Source organism: Fundulus heteroclitus, chromosome 9 (assembly GCF_011125445.2).
Source record: "Fundulus heteroclitus isolate FHET01 chromosome 9, MU-UCD_Fhet_4.1, whole genome shotgun sequence".
NCBI classification, from domain to species: domain Eukaryota; kingdom Metazoa; phylum Chordata; class Actinopteri; order Cyprinodontiformes; family Fundulidae; genus Fundulus; species Fundulus heteroclitus.
Genome location: NC_046369.1, coordinates 33,196,230 through 33,215,824, shown reverse-complemented (window position 1 = coordinate 33,215,824; position 19,595 = coordinate 33,196,230). Strand labels below are relative to the sequence as shown.

Genomic DNA, 19,595 nt, shown 5'->3' with positions numbered 1-19,595 from the left:
AAATGCACACTCAATCACGGAGGTGGTATATGCTTTGGGCTGTTTTTTTCACCCCAAAGGTGGCGGATGTTCCTGCTGCATTGAGAGGCCGATAGACGGGCCCGCCTCCTAACATCTTTGATGAGCTCCATCCTCCTCGGCCAGAACACTGAAGGAGAGTTTGTGATGGACTTCAAAGCATGAAGCTGCAGAACCATTTTTAGGTCAAGTGGCCTTGCCATTGTCCAAACATCGGACATTTAGGATGATCTGAGAACGTGAAGCTGTAGATTTGGGTTGCCCAGCAACAGCCAAGAAAGTTAAAGAGTGGGCTGAAATTCCTTCCTGGGACGTGTGAACGTCTGATATCCGACTACTGAAAATGTCTCACTGCTAGCCCCCCCCCCCCAAATACCAAGTCATGTTCTGAAATGCTATCAGATATCTTTCACTTCAATGACTTGCTATTTTTTTTTTTTTTTTTTTACTTTCAAATTATGTTTTGGCTTAAAACTCTGACTTTCCATGTTAGAACAAACCCAGGATAAACGCGGGGAATCTGTTTTACAGGACTGTCTCAGAAAATTAGAATATTGTGATAAAGTTCTTTATTTTCTGTAATGCAATTAAAAAACATGAAATGTCATACATTCTGGATTCATTACAAATCAACTGAAATATCGCAAGCCTTTTGTTGTTTTAATATCGCTGATTATGGCGTACAGCTGAAGAAAATTCAAAAATCCTATCTCAAAATATTAGAATATTTCCTCAGATCAAGTAAAAGAAAAATGATAACAGCAAAACAAAATCAAACATTTGAAAATGTCCATTAATGCACTCAGTACTTGGTTGGGAATCCTTTTGCACAGATTACTGCATCAATGCGGCGTGGCATGGAGGCAATCAGCCTGTGGCATTGCTGAGGTGTTATGGATGCCCAGGATGCTTCAATAGCGGCCTTTAGCTCATTTGCATTGTTGGCTCTGGTGTCTTTCAGCTTCTTCTTCACAATAGCCCACAAATTCTCTATGGGGTTCAGGTCAGGGGCCATCGTTTGAGCTGAAGGTTGGTGTGTTCTTCGACAGTGCGACCAGTAATCCGTGCGCCTGGAACATCGTCTTGGGAAAGTTTAACGGCTGCAAAGTCGGTCATATCGCTGTTTCTGTTGTGCGTGTAATAGCTGGTTGCTACGGGCGTTCTCTACCTGTATGCCCTACCTAAGCGGCAAAAGGGGCGTTGCTCTTGAGACGGTGACGTCACTTGCGCGGTACGCCATTGGCAGGCCAATCAAGGACAGTAATGCCATGGTCAGTACACAAGTTGCTGTGAGAATCTTATGTCGTCTCTTAACCACTACCATACTTGTGATTTAGTTTACTGAACCAAGCTGAGTGTTTTTCAAGGCTCAGGAAACCCTGCAGTGTTTCCAGTTAATTAGACGATTCAAGTGATTAGTTGAATAGCCTACTAGTATACTTTTTCACGATATTCTAATATTTTGAGATAGGATATTTGGGTTTCTTAAGCTGTACGCCATAATCAGCGATATTAAAACAATAAAAGGCTTGCGATATTTCAGTTGATTTGTAATGAATCCAGAATGTATGACATTTCATGTTTTTTTAATTGCATTACAGAAAATAAAGAACTTTATCACAATATTCTAATTTTCTGAGACAGTCCTGTATTTGGATGTGAGCAAGCTTACAGTCAGCTGGGGCGTGGGTCGACTACTTGTTTCCCCTGATGAACTGAAACTGCACTTAAGTCACCTTCTGTGAGTTTGAAACGATTCATAAGGCTCGGAAAACCATTACAGATCCAACCCAAATGCAAAGCTTTTTATTGTTTTCACAAGAGGCTGTCAGAACAGAAATGATATGTGAACCCAAATGACAAAAACTCATCCACACAGGTTTTCAGAAAGTTACAGTTTAAACGTTTTAAACAAATATTCTTGGTAGCCTAAGCAATGTGGGTATGATTTTGTCAACTTAAACTGGTATTTTGTTTTTACTCATATTTTACCCCTTTACAGCACAGTGACCCAACTCCCAGCCAGTTACTTTACTAACCCTCCCGTTATGCTCGTTTATCAGGAACAGCAATGGTGTTCCTGGGTCAGTGTGACCCGGTGCATGTTTAATTAACATGTCTGAAACCAAAAAAAATCCTAACCACCAATTACTAACTCCATTACTAATTACTTTTACCCTTTTTGGGGCAGCAAGTGACCAGAGCTGTGGTTTCTGTGTAGGCTAACATGGAAGATTGATTACCAGCAGCTCAGCCCTCTTCATTTGGACATTTCAGACCATTTTGAGCTTTCTCTTTAGAGGCTTCAAACTTTAAAACAGGTCAATTTAACCCAGGAGGGTTACCTGGGCCGTTTTCCAGCATCAAGGGGCCTGTAGTCCTGCCACATGCATATAAAACCCATTTGTCTCAGTCAGAACTACTAATGCTAGAAAAAAAAATGCAACACAAATTTCTTGAAAATTAAAATAAAACTAGAACTGCAAGCAGTTATTAACGGGTTCCAAGCCCACCCACGCCCCGCCCCTTTGAGCATTTTTCTGGACTTCAGTTCAGCGTTCAACGCCATCATCCTACAGCATCTGGTGGAAAAACTGGAACATCTGGGCTTCAGCACACCCCTTTGCAACTGGCTGCTAGACCTCCTCAGCACCGGCTTCCTTCAGGGCTGCTTATGTTCAAGAACAAACCCTAATCTACTGACCACTATTTTCTCCATCCATTTACCTAAATGAGAAGTTAAAGCTATTGGTCATTAATTATTTTCCAGCTATTTGGTATTAAACCTTCTTTCCATATTTTATTGAATAATTTTAATATTAATTTCAATGTTACTTCCAGTATCTGTCGAAACATAGCATAACACAATTGATCCTCCCCTGGAGCTGAATATCCTGTCCCTTTCAATACTGTTTTAATTTATTTCATAGTTATATTCATGTCTAATGTTGATATACATTTTTTACATTTTCCCAATATATTTTATGATTTCCAAGTTTTTGTATCTTCTGCTTTCTATAAATATCTGTAAGATGATCGCCATTATGAACTGCAGCAAATGTCTCACCTAATAAATCTGCTTTACAGGAAGGTTACCTGGGCCGTTTTCCAGCATCATGGGGCCTGTAGTCCTGCCACATGCATATAAAACCCATTTGTCTCAGTCAGAACTACAAATGCTAGAATAAAAAAAAAAACAATGCAACAAATTTTTTGAAAATGAAAATAAAAATACACATTCTGGACAAATCAGTATGATTTAAGACCCAGTACTGAAAATAGGAGGTTATTAATGTTTTAAAGGCCTGATATTCGGATTATTGTGTTTAAGACAACAGAAACTCTGGTAAACACGATCATTTAGGATCATAACATTTATTTGAATGAAACCTTTGCTTATAAAAAACACACCAAGTTATTTTCCTTCTTCTTCGTTGTTATATTTGTCCCTTTTCTATGCTTAAACAACACTGTGCAATTTTATTTGTGCTTCCACATGTATACATATCCCTTATTTACAATGAATGATTATTTAAAAAAAACACAACTTGCAAAATAAATACAATGAAGACGTAGAAGTTTGTCCGTGAGCAGCTGGCCTAGCTGTGACCGTCGAACTCCAGCAGTCGGTGTTCAGCAGTCTGAGCAGAAGCAGGCGTGAGCTACTGATCACCACAGAGGTCACATGGCGACAAGTCAAAGACACAGAGATGAAGGAATGAGTGAAACACGGACGGTCGCTCAGCACTGCTCAAATCCTGCCATCAGAGAGAGGGCCAGCGACTCCACTGCACAAAAAGAGGCAAACAAACTAAATTAGTAAATCTGAGTAGACTGAGGCACGGACGCTGAGGAACCAGAAATCAACTTACAATGAGGGAAGGAGCCCCGACAAACCGCTTTATTGAGTATAGTCACCAGGAACATGTGACAGTTTTTGAAATCTGACTCCATCTTGTCGATCGACTCGATCCTGCAAGGAAACACAACATCCGGGTAAACGCGGTCGGCGCGGAGATTAGGTCTGGGGTGGTGGAGAAAAGTTGCCGTGTGCGCGTTACTGAGGAGGTCTTACTTCCAAGCTCCGAATCCAGCTTGCCATCGGTCCGAGAAGATGAGGACCAGATTGAGGACCTTCATTATCGCCTCCTTCACAAAACTCACCTGAGAAAAGAGACGGAGTTAGACGTTTTCTCTGTTCCAACAACTGCGGCACAGCCGGGCGTCTCAGAAGCCGCAGTGCCGACAGTCGTTCTAGTGATAACGCCATTTGTGGCCATAAAAGAGAGTTTTATGACTGCAGAACTGGGAACTTGAGGAACGGCATTGTGAATCATGACATACATAGGCGCAGACAAGCTGGTGTCAAAAGATGTTTAAAAAAAAACAACAACAACCACTGTAAACTAAATTCAGCTTTTATTACAGGGTAAAAGTGGATGGAGCCACTGTGCGGGGGGCTAAATGTGTTTAGTCTGCTGAAGTCCGTGTGCTTCAGTCAGACAATACCAGCTAAACCTGCCAAGAACAAACCCCTTTAAGTGGGCGCGCCGTGAAACAAAGGAGGAAGATGTGGATTTGGACCTCAAGCCTGCAGCTAAGTAGGGTGGAGGACCTATGGTAATGTGGGCCTGTTAATCCTTCAAAGGCCTTGAGGAACTTGTGCATGGCTGCACCAAACTCTTCCAATCACCAGAATATGTCTCTAGTCGTGAGCTGAAAGTGGGTCGTATTCGGGTCTTTTACCAGGATGACTTAAAGGATACGACCAAATCAGCAGAGAAAGGGCTCACCAGACATAAAATACATCCTTCTTGAAATATTCACCTCAGTCCCCAGACCTGAGCCCGTCTAGAGCCTGTGGGGTGGACTAAAGACAAGCTGGAAGATCTGGAGGGCTCTCTCTGTAGGAGGCAACCTTCTGAACATGTAGCGGATCATTGCTGACAAAGAGGGGCTTCTACACAGCACTGACAGCGAAGATGCCAATAATTGTGCCACTGGTCATTGAGCATCCTACCTCTGAAGAAGTGAACCTCAGCACAGGGTGCTTACCTTCTCCCTGAGTAGACAACGGTCATGGATGGTGGCCAAGTATCTGTAATGAATCTTGATCAGCTGGTCCAGGTCTTTTGCTTCCTGCACTTGGTGTTGAAACTCCAGCCCAGTGCTGTGCAGAATCTGCCAACACACGAGGAAGACACTTTTCAGACGGCGAGCCAAAAGATCCTGTTCTTTTATTGGTGAACCGAGGCTTTCTTCAGCTGGACGGTCAACGCAGGAGCTTGGTTTACCTACAGTGAAGCTACATTTGCATGTTGAATGAATGCAGGACTTTGGCATTTTCAATTTGATATCGCTTCCACTTAACGTCTGGTTAGCTCCTCAGTGAGACATGAGGCCAGACCAACCGCTAATGTTAGTATTGCTTTAAGACTAATTTGCCTCTCATTCATTTTTCTAGGGCTGAGCAATATATAGAGATTAAAAAAATATATATATCAAGATTTTTTTTTAAAAGAAATGAGACTACATCGACTGTATCATTGTATAAAGTTGTGTCTTATATATATATATATATATATATATATATATATATATATATATATATATATATATATATAAACTGTTTCACATATTTATCTACAGCTGTTAGTTTAAAAAAAAATGTGCCTGTGAGACATTTGGGATGAAGCTTTTATTCAGAGATGCCTTTTTGATAATTACTTTATAAAAAGAAAAACAGAGATAAATATTGTACATTGGAATTCAGCCTAAAAATATCGGGAACTATATAACTCCAACTCTGCTTGATGAAAGCGACCCAGTGCAATTATCCAGTGAAGCTGGTAATGAGCCTGAAACACGATGGACGGTGTTATCGCATGAAAAAAAATGACAAAAAGTGTCGCTTGTGCAGCTGGAGGGAAAGCTTTACAAGGAAAGCCAGGAAAGAAAACCTCAGGTAAAAGCAGAACAAGAAGCGTATGGTGGGTGGAGGAGCTGCAGAGACGGGCGGAGTGGGAGGGCTACGATAGAGTCATTTACATCAAAGCGTGGGGCTGTGTTAGAGCGGCCCAGTCAAAGTCCAGACGTAAACCAAATCAGGAATCCGTGGCAGGACTTGAAAACTAGCAACCGCAGAAGCTCTCCATCTGATCTGACTGAGCTTGAACCGTTTTACACAGAGGAGTGGGGTTCACTTTCAACATCTGGAGGACTGGCTCTACGCAGCTGAAAACAAAAGCATGCCACACTTTTCAGATTTTGATTTGTTAGAAATAAATTGCATCATTTAAAATAAATGAACCTCTGTTAATTAACTAAAACATGAAAAGTTTTATGCAGACCATCTGCAGCTGTCCTGCAGCATCATATCAGAACGTCTGCCTGGAGGAAAAAAAAGCCCCCCCCCCACTTACCCTGGTCATGATGTAGTTGTGGAGGCTGTTGACAAAGTGCATCAGTTTGACCCGCAGCAGACACATTCGGTGGATCTGCTGGCCTTTTGGCTGTTTCAGCTTTGCTTCCTCAGCAGGAGATCCTTCCACTTTCTTTGTGACTTCTGCAAAATCTAAACAAACCAACGCAAAAGCACTCAGCAACGACACAAGCTCCCTCGGCATCAACTGGATGGTGAGGTCCACGCTGAGGATGTTCACTCAACAACTAAACTGTTTCCTAACATGCATGTGTCCTAATAATTAGGGCTGGATGATAATTCAATAACGACATATAAAGTATTAAAGGGTGAATAAAAAGTTCAATAGAACAACAGTTTTCCTTCCTTTTGCATTCTAGCCTATCATGTAGGTTAATATTACAGTCACTAAATCCTCCCAACCAATCACAAACAGACCCAGGAACGCTCCGTCACTAAGCCCCGCCCCCTTCAGAGAGCACTTGCAGTTTTGGTAAAAAGCTGGTTGAATAAAGGGTTAAGTTTGAAGTCAGTGTTTGTGTGTTCTGAATCTAAAAATAAGTTGCTAAGCAACAGCATAAAACGACCAGGGCTGCATTTAAAGTATGTTTTGAATTTGTTGATAATTATCGATATTGATCAATATAGTTTTATTTTATCTATGTGCTTTTTTCCTATATTGTCTCGCCCTACTAATAATAAAAATAGAGAATAAAATGCATGTTTGGTTTTGTAAACAGTCCTAATACCAAAATCTGCAGTTTGCAATGATGCAAAGAAAAAAAAAAAAGAAAAAACAGAGGTGTGTTTGAATATTAACTTCCATCTGTGTTGCATGTGAGCCTTTCAGCTCTAATCTCCAGCCTCTTACCGCTGAATCGAAGCGTGTCCAGACTGTATTTAGCCCATTTAATCTGCAGCAGGAGAAGGAACACCTGATTGTAAATCTTCTGGCACTCAGAGCTGATCACAATGTCTACAGGCCAGGGCACCTGGGCAGAGCAAACCCGACAAATGTCAACAGGACAGTTTCACCCGCCGGTAAATCACACCTAATGCCTCCGTTTACCTTGTAGCTCAGGGTCAGGACCTCCAAATTATTCACCGGGTGCTTCTTCCTGGATGGGTCGAGAGGCTCCAAAAAGACCGATAACCTTATTGGACATGAAACGTTAGGAGGAAACATTTGCTTTGCAATTCTCCGTCTTTTAGACTCTGCTTCGTCAACCTGACCCTGAAGCGGTGCAGTACCTGCTGCTGTCCTCTGGGTAGCGCTGCCCCACTGCCTCCTGCAGCTGCATGTTGAGAAAGGAGGGCTGCTGCCAGCTCTCCTTTTCCTGCACCTTGTCGAAGATGGCGGTGTAGAAGTCGTACATGGTGTCCCCCGCCTCCAGCAGGAAGTAGTTCCTCATGGCCTGCAGGTATTCCAGCAGCCTGTGGACACAACGAGTGGGGGGGGGGGGGGGGGGGGGGGGGGGGGGGGGCCATGCTGGAGACATGATCTGACGCCAGCAGGGAGCCCTCATTCACCAGAGCGCAGCCTTACCTGTAGTCCTTCTTCAGCGTCTTCATGAGGTTCCCGCAGCACTCGATGTAGCGCCTCTGGATGTGCGGGTAGAGGCAGGAGCGCAGGGTGAGCTCGAAGGTCTGGCAGGTGACCGACTGGGACGAGCGGTCCACGGTGAAGTCGCCGCCGGAGAAGCGCTCGTGGAAGTCGCTCTGCTCCAGGTAGAGTCTGAGGAGGAGGAGGGAGGAGGAAGGCAGACGTTTACACGCACTCATGGACGCGAGGCTCAGGTTTCATTTTTGGGCTGCTAAGGATTTCTTTGTACCGGCTCCGTCTGCGGGGCGAAATAAACTACGCAATATTTCACTGATCCCTGAAACAGCAATCTGGTGCACAAAGTTTGCATTTATTGTAGATTTTCTCTAACACACACAGGGTGAAAATCCAGGCGTGCACACACACTGCTATTCAAAACAAAATGGCCTTATAGCAAGTTGGAGAAACCCTGTGCTTTCTGTAGCCATGCACAAGATCCTTAGATCCTACATGGATGCTTCAACACTAAAGTTAATTAGAACTGGTTTGGGTTCCCGGCATGTGGGAGTGGTGGCTCCCACAGGACAGCACGGTACTCGTGTCCTGGAGGTAAGGTTGTCAAATGTATCGACACTCTGAAAAGTATCGATACTCAAACACTGTATCCGGATACAATACTAATTTGGCATGATATCAATACTAAATATTTTAGCATATGAGGCAAACAAAGAAGGAAAACCCAAACATCTTAGCAGGCCTGCGTGCAAACATCATTTTAAAGTGGTGGCAACAAACTCAAGCAGCACAACAAACTTGGTCTCAAGGACCGACACCCTGGCCTTTATGATGAATTCCAACAGGTTAATAAATTAAAGATAAATAATTGAATACATTAAACGTATTAGTTGTGTTAGTGCGACTGGTGTTCCACATTAATGTTGTGTGATTAGCTGTGGCTAGCATGCTACTTAGTATGTGTTATATTTGGGTTATTTATTTAGCTTTTGTCCAAACACTTATTTAATTAGCATTTGTGGTTCTGTTAAGAAAGCATGTTCCATGTTGAAATTGAAAAAGGTTTTTCAAGGAGGTTTTCGTGTTAATAAAATATTTTTTATGCCTTTAATTATTTGTCCCTGTGGTATCGAAAATGGTATTGAGTATTGAATTTCTTCGTGGGTAATGATATTGGGTTTGAGATTTTAGTATCGTGACAACCCTACCTGGAGGGGACACAAGTATTGGAGAGGATACAAGGTTGCTTGTTTAATTCCCACAGACTGGCACTCTGGCTCCCTGAGCAAGACCCCGGACCCCAGAACGCTCCCCGGGCGCCGCACAGTGGCAGCCCACTGCTCATTAAGGCTGCGTTACATGCAGAGGAAAGATTTCAGTGGTTTGTAATATGTTGCAATGACAACATTATTATTATTATTATTATTATTATTATTATTATTATTATTATTATGGGCCTGGCCGTTCAGCATAGTCATACAGATCCAATAGGACTGAGGTTGGAACCAGTCCAGATGCCTGTGTTAGCCTGCATTATCCCCTCCAAAGCCAGCGTCAATGTGGGTGTGAGATCATCGCCATGTTTTATCAGCCAACTAATGCTGAAGCTGAACAGATTTTTACCAGTGGGAAGCAAACAGGCCCTTAGCATGATGCTACCACCTCCATGCTTGACAGCTGGGACAAACGTACTTCTGCTCAGTGCAGCCAGCCAGCTCGAGATAAGTCTCCTTTGATCAGAAAGCCCGTTCTCCAGGGGGGAGTTTGGCTTTTCCATGCTGGGGAGCAGCAGAGCTGTTTTATCTGGCCGGTGCACATGCTTACTAGCTTAGCGAATGAAGAAACAACATCTTGTGGTGAACCGTACCTTTATCCCTAACGCTTTTAGCTTTTATAAGAAACACTCCGTGAATTATTTTTCCCAGCAGAGGCAAAGTCAAGATTTGGTCCAAAATGTTGTTGTTTTTTTGCTCGCTGCTACGGGATCACCTGGCAAAGTTGATGGCCAACAGCGGATCGTGGACGTCGTCCGTCTCCAGGTGCTGCGCCATGATGGCCTGCATCTTTATCAGACTCCTGGCGGTGGCCTGCTGCTCCGTCACCCTGTCGGTCGGCGACTCCTCCGGGCTGCTGAGGCGGGACTGCACAGACTCCAGGAACAGCGCGTACAGACTCTTCCTCTCCGCATCTGCAAGGTCGTTTTTCTCTTATCATCCGATAAACACGTTTGGGGAAACAACACACAAAAAACCAACGTTCTGACGGGACCAAACACTGACCTCTGGACGATCTATCAGCGTCCTCGGCCTCCTTGCGGTCCAGATTTTTCAGCAGCTGCATGGACTTCCCGGCCATGATGATCTGCTTCAGCACGGGTTTGAGGAAGGACACCATGGTGAGCTGCCGGTTGCCGGCGCCCTGGTCCCCTCCCGAGCTGCCGCTGGACGCGTCGTTCAGCTTCTCCTCGCTGTCCACCATCTCCGACACGCTGTACAGGGTGTAGGTGGCGTACCAGAAGTCCCTGTGGTTTACGGCCACATCCTTGTTCCTGGAAAACAAAAAAACAGATTTCATTTCACTCCTGGGTTGCGTTATATCCTTCCTTCAGTGAGACCGGCGCAGCTGGTGTCTGGCCACAACCGCAAACGATACACACTCCTCATTTACGTGCAAGCATCGCATTTATATTCAGCCTGAGTCAATACTTTGGAGAAGCGGCTGCCATTGCACCTGCAAGTCTGTCGGGGTACGTCTCCACCAGTTTCCCCATTTTTTTATTTACGCATTCTCAAAACGTTGCCTCATTTTTCCTCCACTGCTTGGTTTTGACTCGTGGCAGAAAAAGTACACCGACTTCGTAGAAATGTGAGCTAGCAAAGGGGGTGTGCACAGTTTTGCGAGGCAGCGTGGAGGGATTCCTGCCGCCTACCTCTGGATGATGAACTCTTTGGCGGGGTCGAACAAATGCCCGTGAACAATCCACTCATCCACGATCTCCAAATACGGCCGCACCGTCTCGGTCCACAGAGAAAACAGCAGCGCCACCTGGCAAAGGGAGAGAGTCGGCGCACATTTAGAGCGTTGCGCTCCTTCAGACACGTCCAGAAGCTCCACCTTCAGTCGGAGGACGAGGGAGGAGGAGAAAAAGCACCAACCGCTTGCTCCGACGCGTCTCCGACGGCGTCGTACTCGATGATGGCCTTGTAGAGCGTATTCAGCAGGTGAGAGGCCCGCACCACATTGGGGGTGGCCGGGGGAACCTCGGCGACGCCCGTGCAGAAGACTTTGTGCAGCACTTTGATCTGGGCCAGGTGAGGGCTCAGGCGCTCCAGCACTGCAGACAGGGTCACCGTCTCGTCTGCAAACAGGCAACAGATCAGGAAGCTGCATGAGGGAGGCGGGCAGCTAGGCATCTCCATGCGCATAAGTGCACACTGCAAAAACAGAACTAAAAATAAGCAACATTTTCTTGAAATTAGTGTATTTGTACTTTATTTGAGCAGCTAAATAAGATTATATGCCAATGGGAAGAATAATTTTACCCCTAAAATAAGATAATTAGATATAATGCACTTGAAATAAGTTGATGAGATGAGTTGTTCTTATTTTAAGTGCAAACATCTTCTTCCATTGGCAGATTATCTTATTTAGCTGCTCAAATAAAGTACAAATACAGTAATTTCAAGAAAATTTAACTTATTCTTAGTTTAGTTTAGTCTGTTTTTGCAGTGCAATATCGTAGTTCTGGCCACACGGTTACGGTTCATCTACACAAAAGCGCTTTGTTTAGTAATAAACAGAGCAAAAGCAAAGCGAGAAACAGAAATGGAGTAAGCCAACGGGGCGCGATCACTTCACCAAAAAAAAAAAAAACTTTGCCTGCAACCAGAGGGAGTGACTGGCGCAGAAATTCGTTAAGTCCTAGTACGTGACCGGACCCCTTTAAGACAAATAAAGGACGGAAAATGCCATTTCCAGTTGGATATGTCTATCTTCAGGAATAAACGTGTCTTTTTTTGTGTAGCTTAGTCATTTTAGGCCAATTTAAGGAACAGAAGAGGTGTCAAACAAAAATTTCCTCTTACAACTTTAAGTTATTTTCATTCAATGCAGCCTAAATGACTTGAAAACAGAAGCAACGGCACAATAACCTGACTCTAGCCAGCTGTATTTCACTCCGCCTAGCTTCACTCACATACATCTGGGACCTCTCCATAGGAATTACCTTTATTTAAAAAAAAAAAAAAAAAACGAAGCTTTCTCAATTCAAAAAGTCTGGAGTAATGTGCAGTAACAAGCTTTATACAATGGCAAACAAACCAGCGAATTGCCTTTATTGAAGGCTGGGCCTTATCAAAAATCCTTGCATATGATTGGATAAGCCACTTGTCTGTCATCTTTATCGACGTGCTATGTCAATCACTCACACCAAAGCTAACCCGTGACGCTGATGATAGTGACGCAGGGAAAAACAAAACTCTTTTTTTTTTTTTATGTGTTTGCGGCTCTAGTTGCACGTGTTTTATTGACAGTGAGCTGACAGGAAGAGGGCGGAAGACAGGCGGCAAAGCGCCGCGGGTCGGAGTCGATCCTGGGTCGACCGCGTCGAGGACTAAAGGCCTCCTTATATGGTTCGCGCTAACCGCTCCGCCGCGGGCGAAAACATGGTTTCCACCAACAAAAGCCTTCAGAGTTCTCTGATGTTCTTTTAATGAAACAATATTAGGTAGATTGGACAACACGGAAGAAATAGCAGCATCAATGCTAACGCTTGCTTCCTCGACGAGCCGCCATTGCTGTCTAAATCAAAACAGTCTCACGTCACGGTCGCTTCTCCACTACGTCACATCTATGAAACTCCAGCCCTGCGTCCTGATTGGCTAGACAATAAAATTGGTTGGAGAAATAATTCTCTATGGGAGATGTCCCAGATGTATGTGAGTGGAGCTAGGCGGAGCGATATCCATATGGCTAGAGTCAGGTTAACGACACAACACACGACTGGGACCTTATGCTGCTTAGGCCTTCAGAGCCCAGTGAAGCCCGATGGTTGCTCCTGAACCAAAGGAAAACCCAAACAGGCCCGTCACAGTGGGTCATTCACAGCTTCCTGTGCTGCTTACCGTTGCTGATGACCTCTCGCTCAATGGCGGTCAGCTCCGCTTTGAAGCCGGTGAAGTATTTGTTGAGAGCCCACACAAAAGCCTGGTAGGTCCGGAACGGCGGCTCGGAGCCCTTCCTGTAGCTGTGGGAGGAGGCGGAGCCCGGCGGGCAGGGCTCCGAGCTGTGGCCCGTCACCTCGTCTATGAACCTCTGCAGCCTGAACACCGCCTGGCCGTACACGGCGACGTGCTCCAGCACCGAGCGCAGGCAGCTCTGCAGGACAAAACGTGACAGGCCGTATTCCTTCCATTAAAAAAAAACCCGACAACGTATCGCCCAGTGTTCACGTTTTCGTTCTGCCAGCTTACACTCGTCACATGGGTTACCACCACATCGTTCCTCACGCACACTTTGCCGTCGTGATGCTGGAATATAAAGTGCTTCTTCACACCGGAGAGGAGCCTGAAAAACACACAGATCATCCCCCGTGACAGAGAGATCAATAAGCTAACGCCATCAGCCCGTGGATCCGGGGAGGATCCGCGGGATCAGCGAGACGATTAACCGCGCGTCAGAGAGGCAGGAGACCGTCGGCCTCGGCATCTCCGGATCTTACCACAAGGTCTCCCGTACGACTTGAGTCTCGGTGACGAAGGCTTTCTCTTCAGGCAGGTACAGAGGATCGGTGTTATATAAGTGCTGGTCCCTGAGAGACACAAGCAGGAACACCTGAACGTCACGAATCCTTTCAACTCAGAAACACACCTTAAGGTTGTCCACGCCGAGTGGAACAGCAGCAATCACGTTAAAACACAATGATACCTCACAGGATCAAGATTAAGCTTTCCTCATTAAAAGCCATAGTTCAAGTAGGTCATTGGCTGTTTAGTTTGATTTTAAAGCCGGCTTTTATAATTCAAGCAACACTAAGATGTGATACTAGCATTAAAATAGCTTATATATCTGCAGCGCCCCAAAGTCAGAGCTAAATATGTTGGTTATTCTACATAACATCAGCGACTAAAGTCCCGGTTTATCACAGAGGAGGCCGCAGCAGGCCGAGGCTTACCAGACGTTGAGCAAGTTCGAGTGCAAGTGTAAGCTGTGAGGGAACCGAGGAGCGTGGGCGACCCAGTATGGAGTCACTACGTGCTGTTCCAGCCAGGCCCGGGCGTCCGGTTCGCCCACTGGGGGGAAAAAAAATAATAATTTAAAATATTACAACATGATACCAGCAAGGCATCATTTCTCATCTGAGTCCTTCTTTATTCTTATAAAAATGTGACGCTTTTGCCACCGTATATTGGAAAAAACACGAACACTGCAGGTGGCCCTGAACACACCATGTCCATTAAGGCAAGGACTAACAGAAGTATTTTAAAGTCTATTCTCTGAGATACAGGGATCCAGTGTAAGGACTTTAGAACTGGGGTGATGTGCTCTAACCTGACAACAGCCAGCTGCATGTATCGCTCCGCCTAGCTCCACTCACATACATCTGGGACACGGCTGATTGAAAGTGATTTCCCCAACCAAATTTTTGGTCTGGCCAATCAGGACGCAGGGCGGGTGTTTCATGGATGTGACGTAGTGGAGAAGCCACCGTGAGATTCCAACAACAATGGCGGCTCGCATCGAGGAAGCAAGCGTTAACATTGATGCTGCTATTTCTTCCGTGTTGTCCAATCTATCTGATATTGTTTCATTAAAAGAACATCAGAGAACGGCTCTTAAGGCTTTTGTTGGTGGAAACCATGTTTTCGCCCTTCTCCCGACCGGATTTGGCAAGTTTTGTTTTCCGGGGCGCGTACGCGCAACGCGGACGCGTCCCCGGAGCGGTTAGCGGTTAGCGCGAACCATATAAGGAGGCCTATTAGTCCTCAACGCGGTCGGCCCGGGATCGACTCCGACCCGCGGCGCTTTGCCGCCTGTCTTCCCCCCTCTTCCTGTCAGCTCACTGTCAATAAAAGGTGTGCCACTAAAGTGTTTCCCGCAGGAATTTGCTTATGCGAGGCGGACCGCCTCGCGGAGCGGGGTGGACGACATGTTTTCCGCAAACCGGCTCGCGCAGCGGGGGGGGGGGGGGGGGGGGAGAGGGACGACACGTTTTCCGCGGACCGGCTCGCGGAGCGGGGTTGGGGGGGGGGAGAGGGGCGACACGTTTTCCGCGGGGAGCCGCAAACACATAAAAAAAAAAAAAAAAAAAAAAAGGGGGGGTTTTTCCTGCGTCGGTCTCATCAGCGTCACAGGTTAGCTTCAGTGTGAGTGGTTGAAATAGCACGTCGATAAAGATGACAGACAAGTGGCTTATCCAATCATATGCAAGGAGTTTTGATAAGGCCCAGCCTTCAGTAAAGGCAATTCCTATGGCGGTGTCCCAGATGTATGTGAGTGGAGCTAGGCGGAGCGATACATGCAGCTGGCTGTTGTCAGGTTAGATGTGCTCTACTTTCTTAGTCTTAGTGAGGACGCGGGCAGCAGCGTTCTGGATCAGCTGCAGCTGTCTGATCCACTTTTTAGGAAGACCTGTTAAAACACTGTTGCAGTAATCAATTCTACTAAAAATAAACGCATGGATTGGTTTTTCCAGATCCTGCTGAGACATCAGTCCTTTAATCCTGGAAATGTTCTTCAGGTGGTAGAAAGCTGACCTTGTAATTATCTTTTGGAGGTTCAGGTCTGAGTCCATCACTACACCCAGATTTCGGGCCTGATTAGTGGTTCCTAGCTGAAGTGACTGAAGCTGTGAGCCATTAGGAGCCACGGCAGCAGCATCAGGATGCTTTGCCTCCTGCGGGGACCCGGAGGTTGATGGGAAGCTTGAATGAGCTAAACACAGGACAGTCCTGGAAGAAAGTACCCTTAGATGCTGCACAAGGCTTCATATTCAGGGCAGAGGTCCACCCTCCAGGAAGACAACAGTAAACATAGAGCCAGAGCTACAATGACACGTCATGTCTTGAATGGCCTATTTAAATCCCTCACCGCCATCCAACTGAGGGTCTGTGGCAAGACTTAAAGGTGATGTTCACAGACGGTCTCCCTCTGGTCTGACGTAAGTTGGGCTGTTTTAAAAGGACAAATGGGTAAAAAAAAAAAACATACCAAGACTTGCGGTTGTAATTGTAGTGAAAGTTTTTCCAATTATTATTATTTTTTACTCTTTTTCTGGCGCTAGTGGTTCATTTTTCATACAGTAGGCTGACGGGTAATGGGGTTTGAGAGAAGGTGGAAGACATGTGGCAGAGGACCACAGGCCAGAATCAAACCCGGGTCAGCCACATCGAGGACCATGTCCTCCGTATATAGGAGCACGCCCCACAATTATTATCTTGAGGCTGAATGGAAATAAAGTATTATATAAAGTGCTTTAAACCTCCCACCTGTCCATGCGACTGGAACCGACTTGCTGGTGGTGTCCTGGTCCTCCTGGGGGGTCCTGTCCAACTGGATCCCAGAGTCCTCCCTGCTGATTGGCTGCTGGCTGTCATCGTCCTCGCTCTCGTCCTCAGACCACTCCTACAAAAAGCGCAGCGTTAATCCAAACAGCTTCTGCCAGCTTCGAGGTGGGGGTGGGGGGTGGGGGGGGGGACACTCACCGGCGTGTCTGGGAACGGCCCAGCGTCCACCTCCTCCCCTTCCATGAGATACCTGGCCCAGTCGAAGCTGTCCGCTGGTTCTGCACGGACACGCGTTGAAGGCGCAGCGATCAGCGGGGGAATGCGGGGCGTGAACAATTCAAGATCTAAAGACATCTAAACCGAAATACAAGCTTACCGGCATCTTTCACCCTGGGTCTCTCTGTGAAGTTTGTGTTTGTGGGAGAATCTGATAAGAAAAGCAGCAGCGACAGGATACTATAGTGGGTATCTGTCTGGAAAAAACAAAACAAAAAAAACAACACAAAGAAAAAGGTATGAGAAAGTCTGAAGACACCATCTTCCCATGAGCTATCAGGATGTTGTGGCTCTTGCGTTTTAAAAGCACAGGACATGATGAAACGCGTTGGCCAAAAACGTCTGCGTTATTAGGTCACAGGAGAGTTTATTTTTCACTTTCAGGACTCCAGCTTTTCTTTATTACCTTCGCTCCAGGGGTATTGGGTAGCGGTGAGTTCAGGAACTCGTCAGTCAGTCTCCTCCAGCTCCCTGCTTTACTCAGGTCAGAGTGGACCATCAGCTTTTCATAGATCCTTAAAAAAAAAGAGAAAACAATAACAACAACAACAGGAGGATGCATAACAGGGTTCTGCAAAAGGTGGCAGCGCCAACAAGAACAAGCAGACCCCTTGCTTTGTTTCATTATTGCATTAACAAAAAATCCCACACACACTAAAAATGCTTTCAATACATTTTCACCTGGACAAAAAAAAATGAATCCAAAACAAAATGTTCAAACTCTCAAGGACCTCCATCGATCTCCCACTCGCTTATGAGCGAAGAGATTTTTATGACGAGAAGATATTAGAGTAGGATTTTTAAAAAGCGTAATCGAAACCCAGCCGGTAGCTTTTACAACTAGCATTCAGTCTTTGTTAAAGAAAGATATACTCCTAACCTTTAAAATTTATTGAAATATTAAAAAGGTTAGTTTTAATTTCAACAATTAGAGATGACTCGGATGTCTCTCTAAAGTCAATTTAGCCTGGCTACCTTCTTGTACTTTTTTCAATTTTTATTCCAGTTCATTTTTGGTCCATTGTAACGTCGAAATTAAAAAAGGACTCAGAGTTTTATGCAGATATTTCTATCTAGGCCAAGCTTTGAAAAGGGGAACCTTCAAAACTACAGACAGTGAGGATGGATGGACAAAAAAAAGGATGGGTAGATTCTTCCCGGGAGAGGGAGTAAATCTTAAAATAAAAAATATTTAATCCCTTTTCTTTTCCATGCTAATCCAGAGCAGCACGTTGACTTGCTTTTAGAGTGGATCTTAGGGCTGAATGATTATTCAATAACAATATATATTAGGAAAAAAAAGGGTCAATAAAAAGTTCAATAGAATAACAGTTTTCCTTCCTTTTGCATTGTAGCCATGTAGATTAATATTAACACTTAAAATACATGTTTTGAATTTGTTTTAATTTATTGTTCAATATGATTTTTATTTTATCGATATGCTTTTTTTTCTAAATCGTCCAGCCCCACTGACAGATCCACTAGGGCTGGGCTGGACAGACTGTCATGCTGCGTGGGAACTGTAAACAGTGCAGTCTGCGTGGGAAAACAAGACCCTACATAAAGGGAAGGAAGGAAGGAAGGAAGGAAGGAAGAAAGGAAAGGAAAGGAAAGGAAAGGAAAGGAAAGGAAAGGAAAGGAAAGGAAAGGAAAGGAAAGGCAAGGACACCACGCTGTCACTCACCCGCTGATCCTGCGTTGAATCTTATGGCTGTCAGCATCCAGATACCGATGGAACCTGCCGGAGGAGCACATCATCAGTCAAGCTTCTCGCAGCTAGCTAGCCTTGTCCTCAGGCTGGCTGCGGTGGGATCGAGCAGCGGAGGACGGACTCACTTGAAATTTGACCAAGCGAACTTGAGCGCCAGCTGGAAGTTCTGATCTTCCTCGTCTTGGAGCCCGCTGATGCATCGGATCAGCCTCTTCGTCTCCCTCTCCGTCTCCTTCTCGAAGGTGCTCCAGTGTGCCATGCTGCTTGCTAGCTTCGGACAGTTAGCTGCAGCTCGCTGTCTGCTCGGACATGCGGAGGGTTCGGTGGCTCTGCCGGAACCAAGAAAAGGTCCAAATGTACCTCCAGTCACAAAAAAATAACGCGAGAAGTTAGCTGTTTTTGTTCATGGATTCCTCCATGACTACCGCGCTCCGTTTGACTCGCAGGAAACAAGTGCGCATGCGCATGACAAAATAGGGTTGAGTCCGTTCTTTGCCATCTGAACGGTTAATATTAACGCTAATGTTGATGGCGTCTACCTTTTTGGATGCAGTCAAGCCTCTAACAGCAAAATAAATCTATTTTCATTCCAACAATCAAATTGTGCACTAATCTGCCTTATATACATCCCATAATACATTTCGTTACTACGGGTTACAGAACTCGCTCGGGGTTTGTTGTCAATTTCTAAACTCCACCCATAAACAGATTTAATCGTAACCCCGCCTTCACTCTCCGTAGTTTCCAAACAGTTTCATAAAAGAGGGGAATGGATATGACGTCATGGAGCTATACCTGTTACTCAAGTGCTTAAAAATGAGAGAGGCGGCAGCTGGTGAAAAATTAAGGAGCAAAACGCATGTAGCGTTGCGTCTTGGTCAGTCCGACGGGGCGTGACGGTGTTTTACCCAAACACACGAACACGAGACGCGCTCCCTCACCCTAGCCGGCGTGTTGTAGCGACGGCGAGGCGGGGTTATAGAAATTCCGCTATAGGTTGACATTTGTGTACACAGCGTTTGATTTTAAAATTTATTTAAGTTTTTTAATCATGACAAGCCCACAATTAATGTGACATTCATGTTTTACGATGAGTGGATGGCAAAG

General features: G+C 45.3%; 1 protein-coding gene across 1 annotated transcript; it reads right to left on the bottom strand.

The window, feature by feature from the left end:
• Nucleotides 1–3,288: 3,288 nt before the first annotated feature.
• tubgcp5 (tubulin, gamma complex associated protein 5) lies at nt 3,289–18,936 on the bottom strand. The gene is made up of 23 exons (XM_021315692.2): nt 18,614–18,936; nt 18,462–18,515; nt 17,184–17,292; nt 16,878–16,974; nt 16,700–16,779; nt 16,484–16,619; nt 14,170–14,287; nt 13,717–13,806; nt 13,469–13,562; nt 13,121–13,373; nt 11,153–11,355; nt 10,927–11,042; nt 10,277–10,545; nt 9,987–10,185; nt 7,986–8,174; nt 7,691–7,873; nt 7,509–7,593; nt 7,311–7,431; nt 6,441–6,592; nt 5,074–5,199; nt 4,094–4,182; nt 3,891–3,991; nt 3,289–3,806 (listed from the first exon to the last, which is right to left on the bottom strand). Exons 1-23 carry the CDS (start codon nt 18,745–18,747, stop codon nt 3,760–3,762), a joined length of 3,045 nt encoding a protein of 1,014 aa, XP_021171367.2. The 5' UTR covers nt 18,748–18,936; the 3' UTR covers nt 3,289–3,759.
• Between the last annotated feature and the right edge of the window lie 659 nt (nt 18,937–19,595).

What these genes read in the sequence shown, in the direction of transcription:
- tubgcp5 (XM_021315692.2), bottom strand. Translation starts at nt 18,747, where the DNA reads ATGGCACACTGGAGCACCTTCGAGAAGGAGACGGAGAGGGAGACGAAG. An exon ending in TTGGCCATCAACTTTGCCAG is followed by an intron (nt 8,175 to 9,986) that starts GTGATCCCGTAG and finishes CCTCCTCCTCAG; the next exon opens with ACTCTACCTGGAGCAGAGCG. An exon ending in ACAACTACATCATGACCAGG is followed by an intron (nt 5,200 to 6,440) that starts GTAAGTGGGGGG and finishes GTGTGTTGGCAG; the next exon opens with ATTCTGCACAGCACTGGGCT.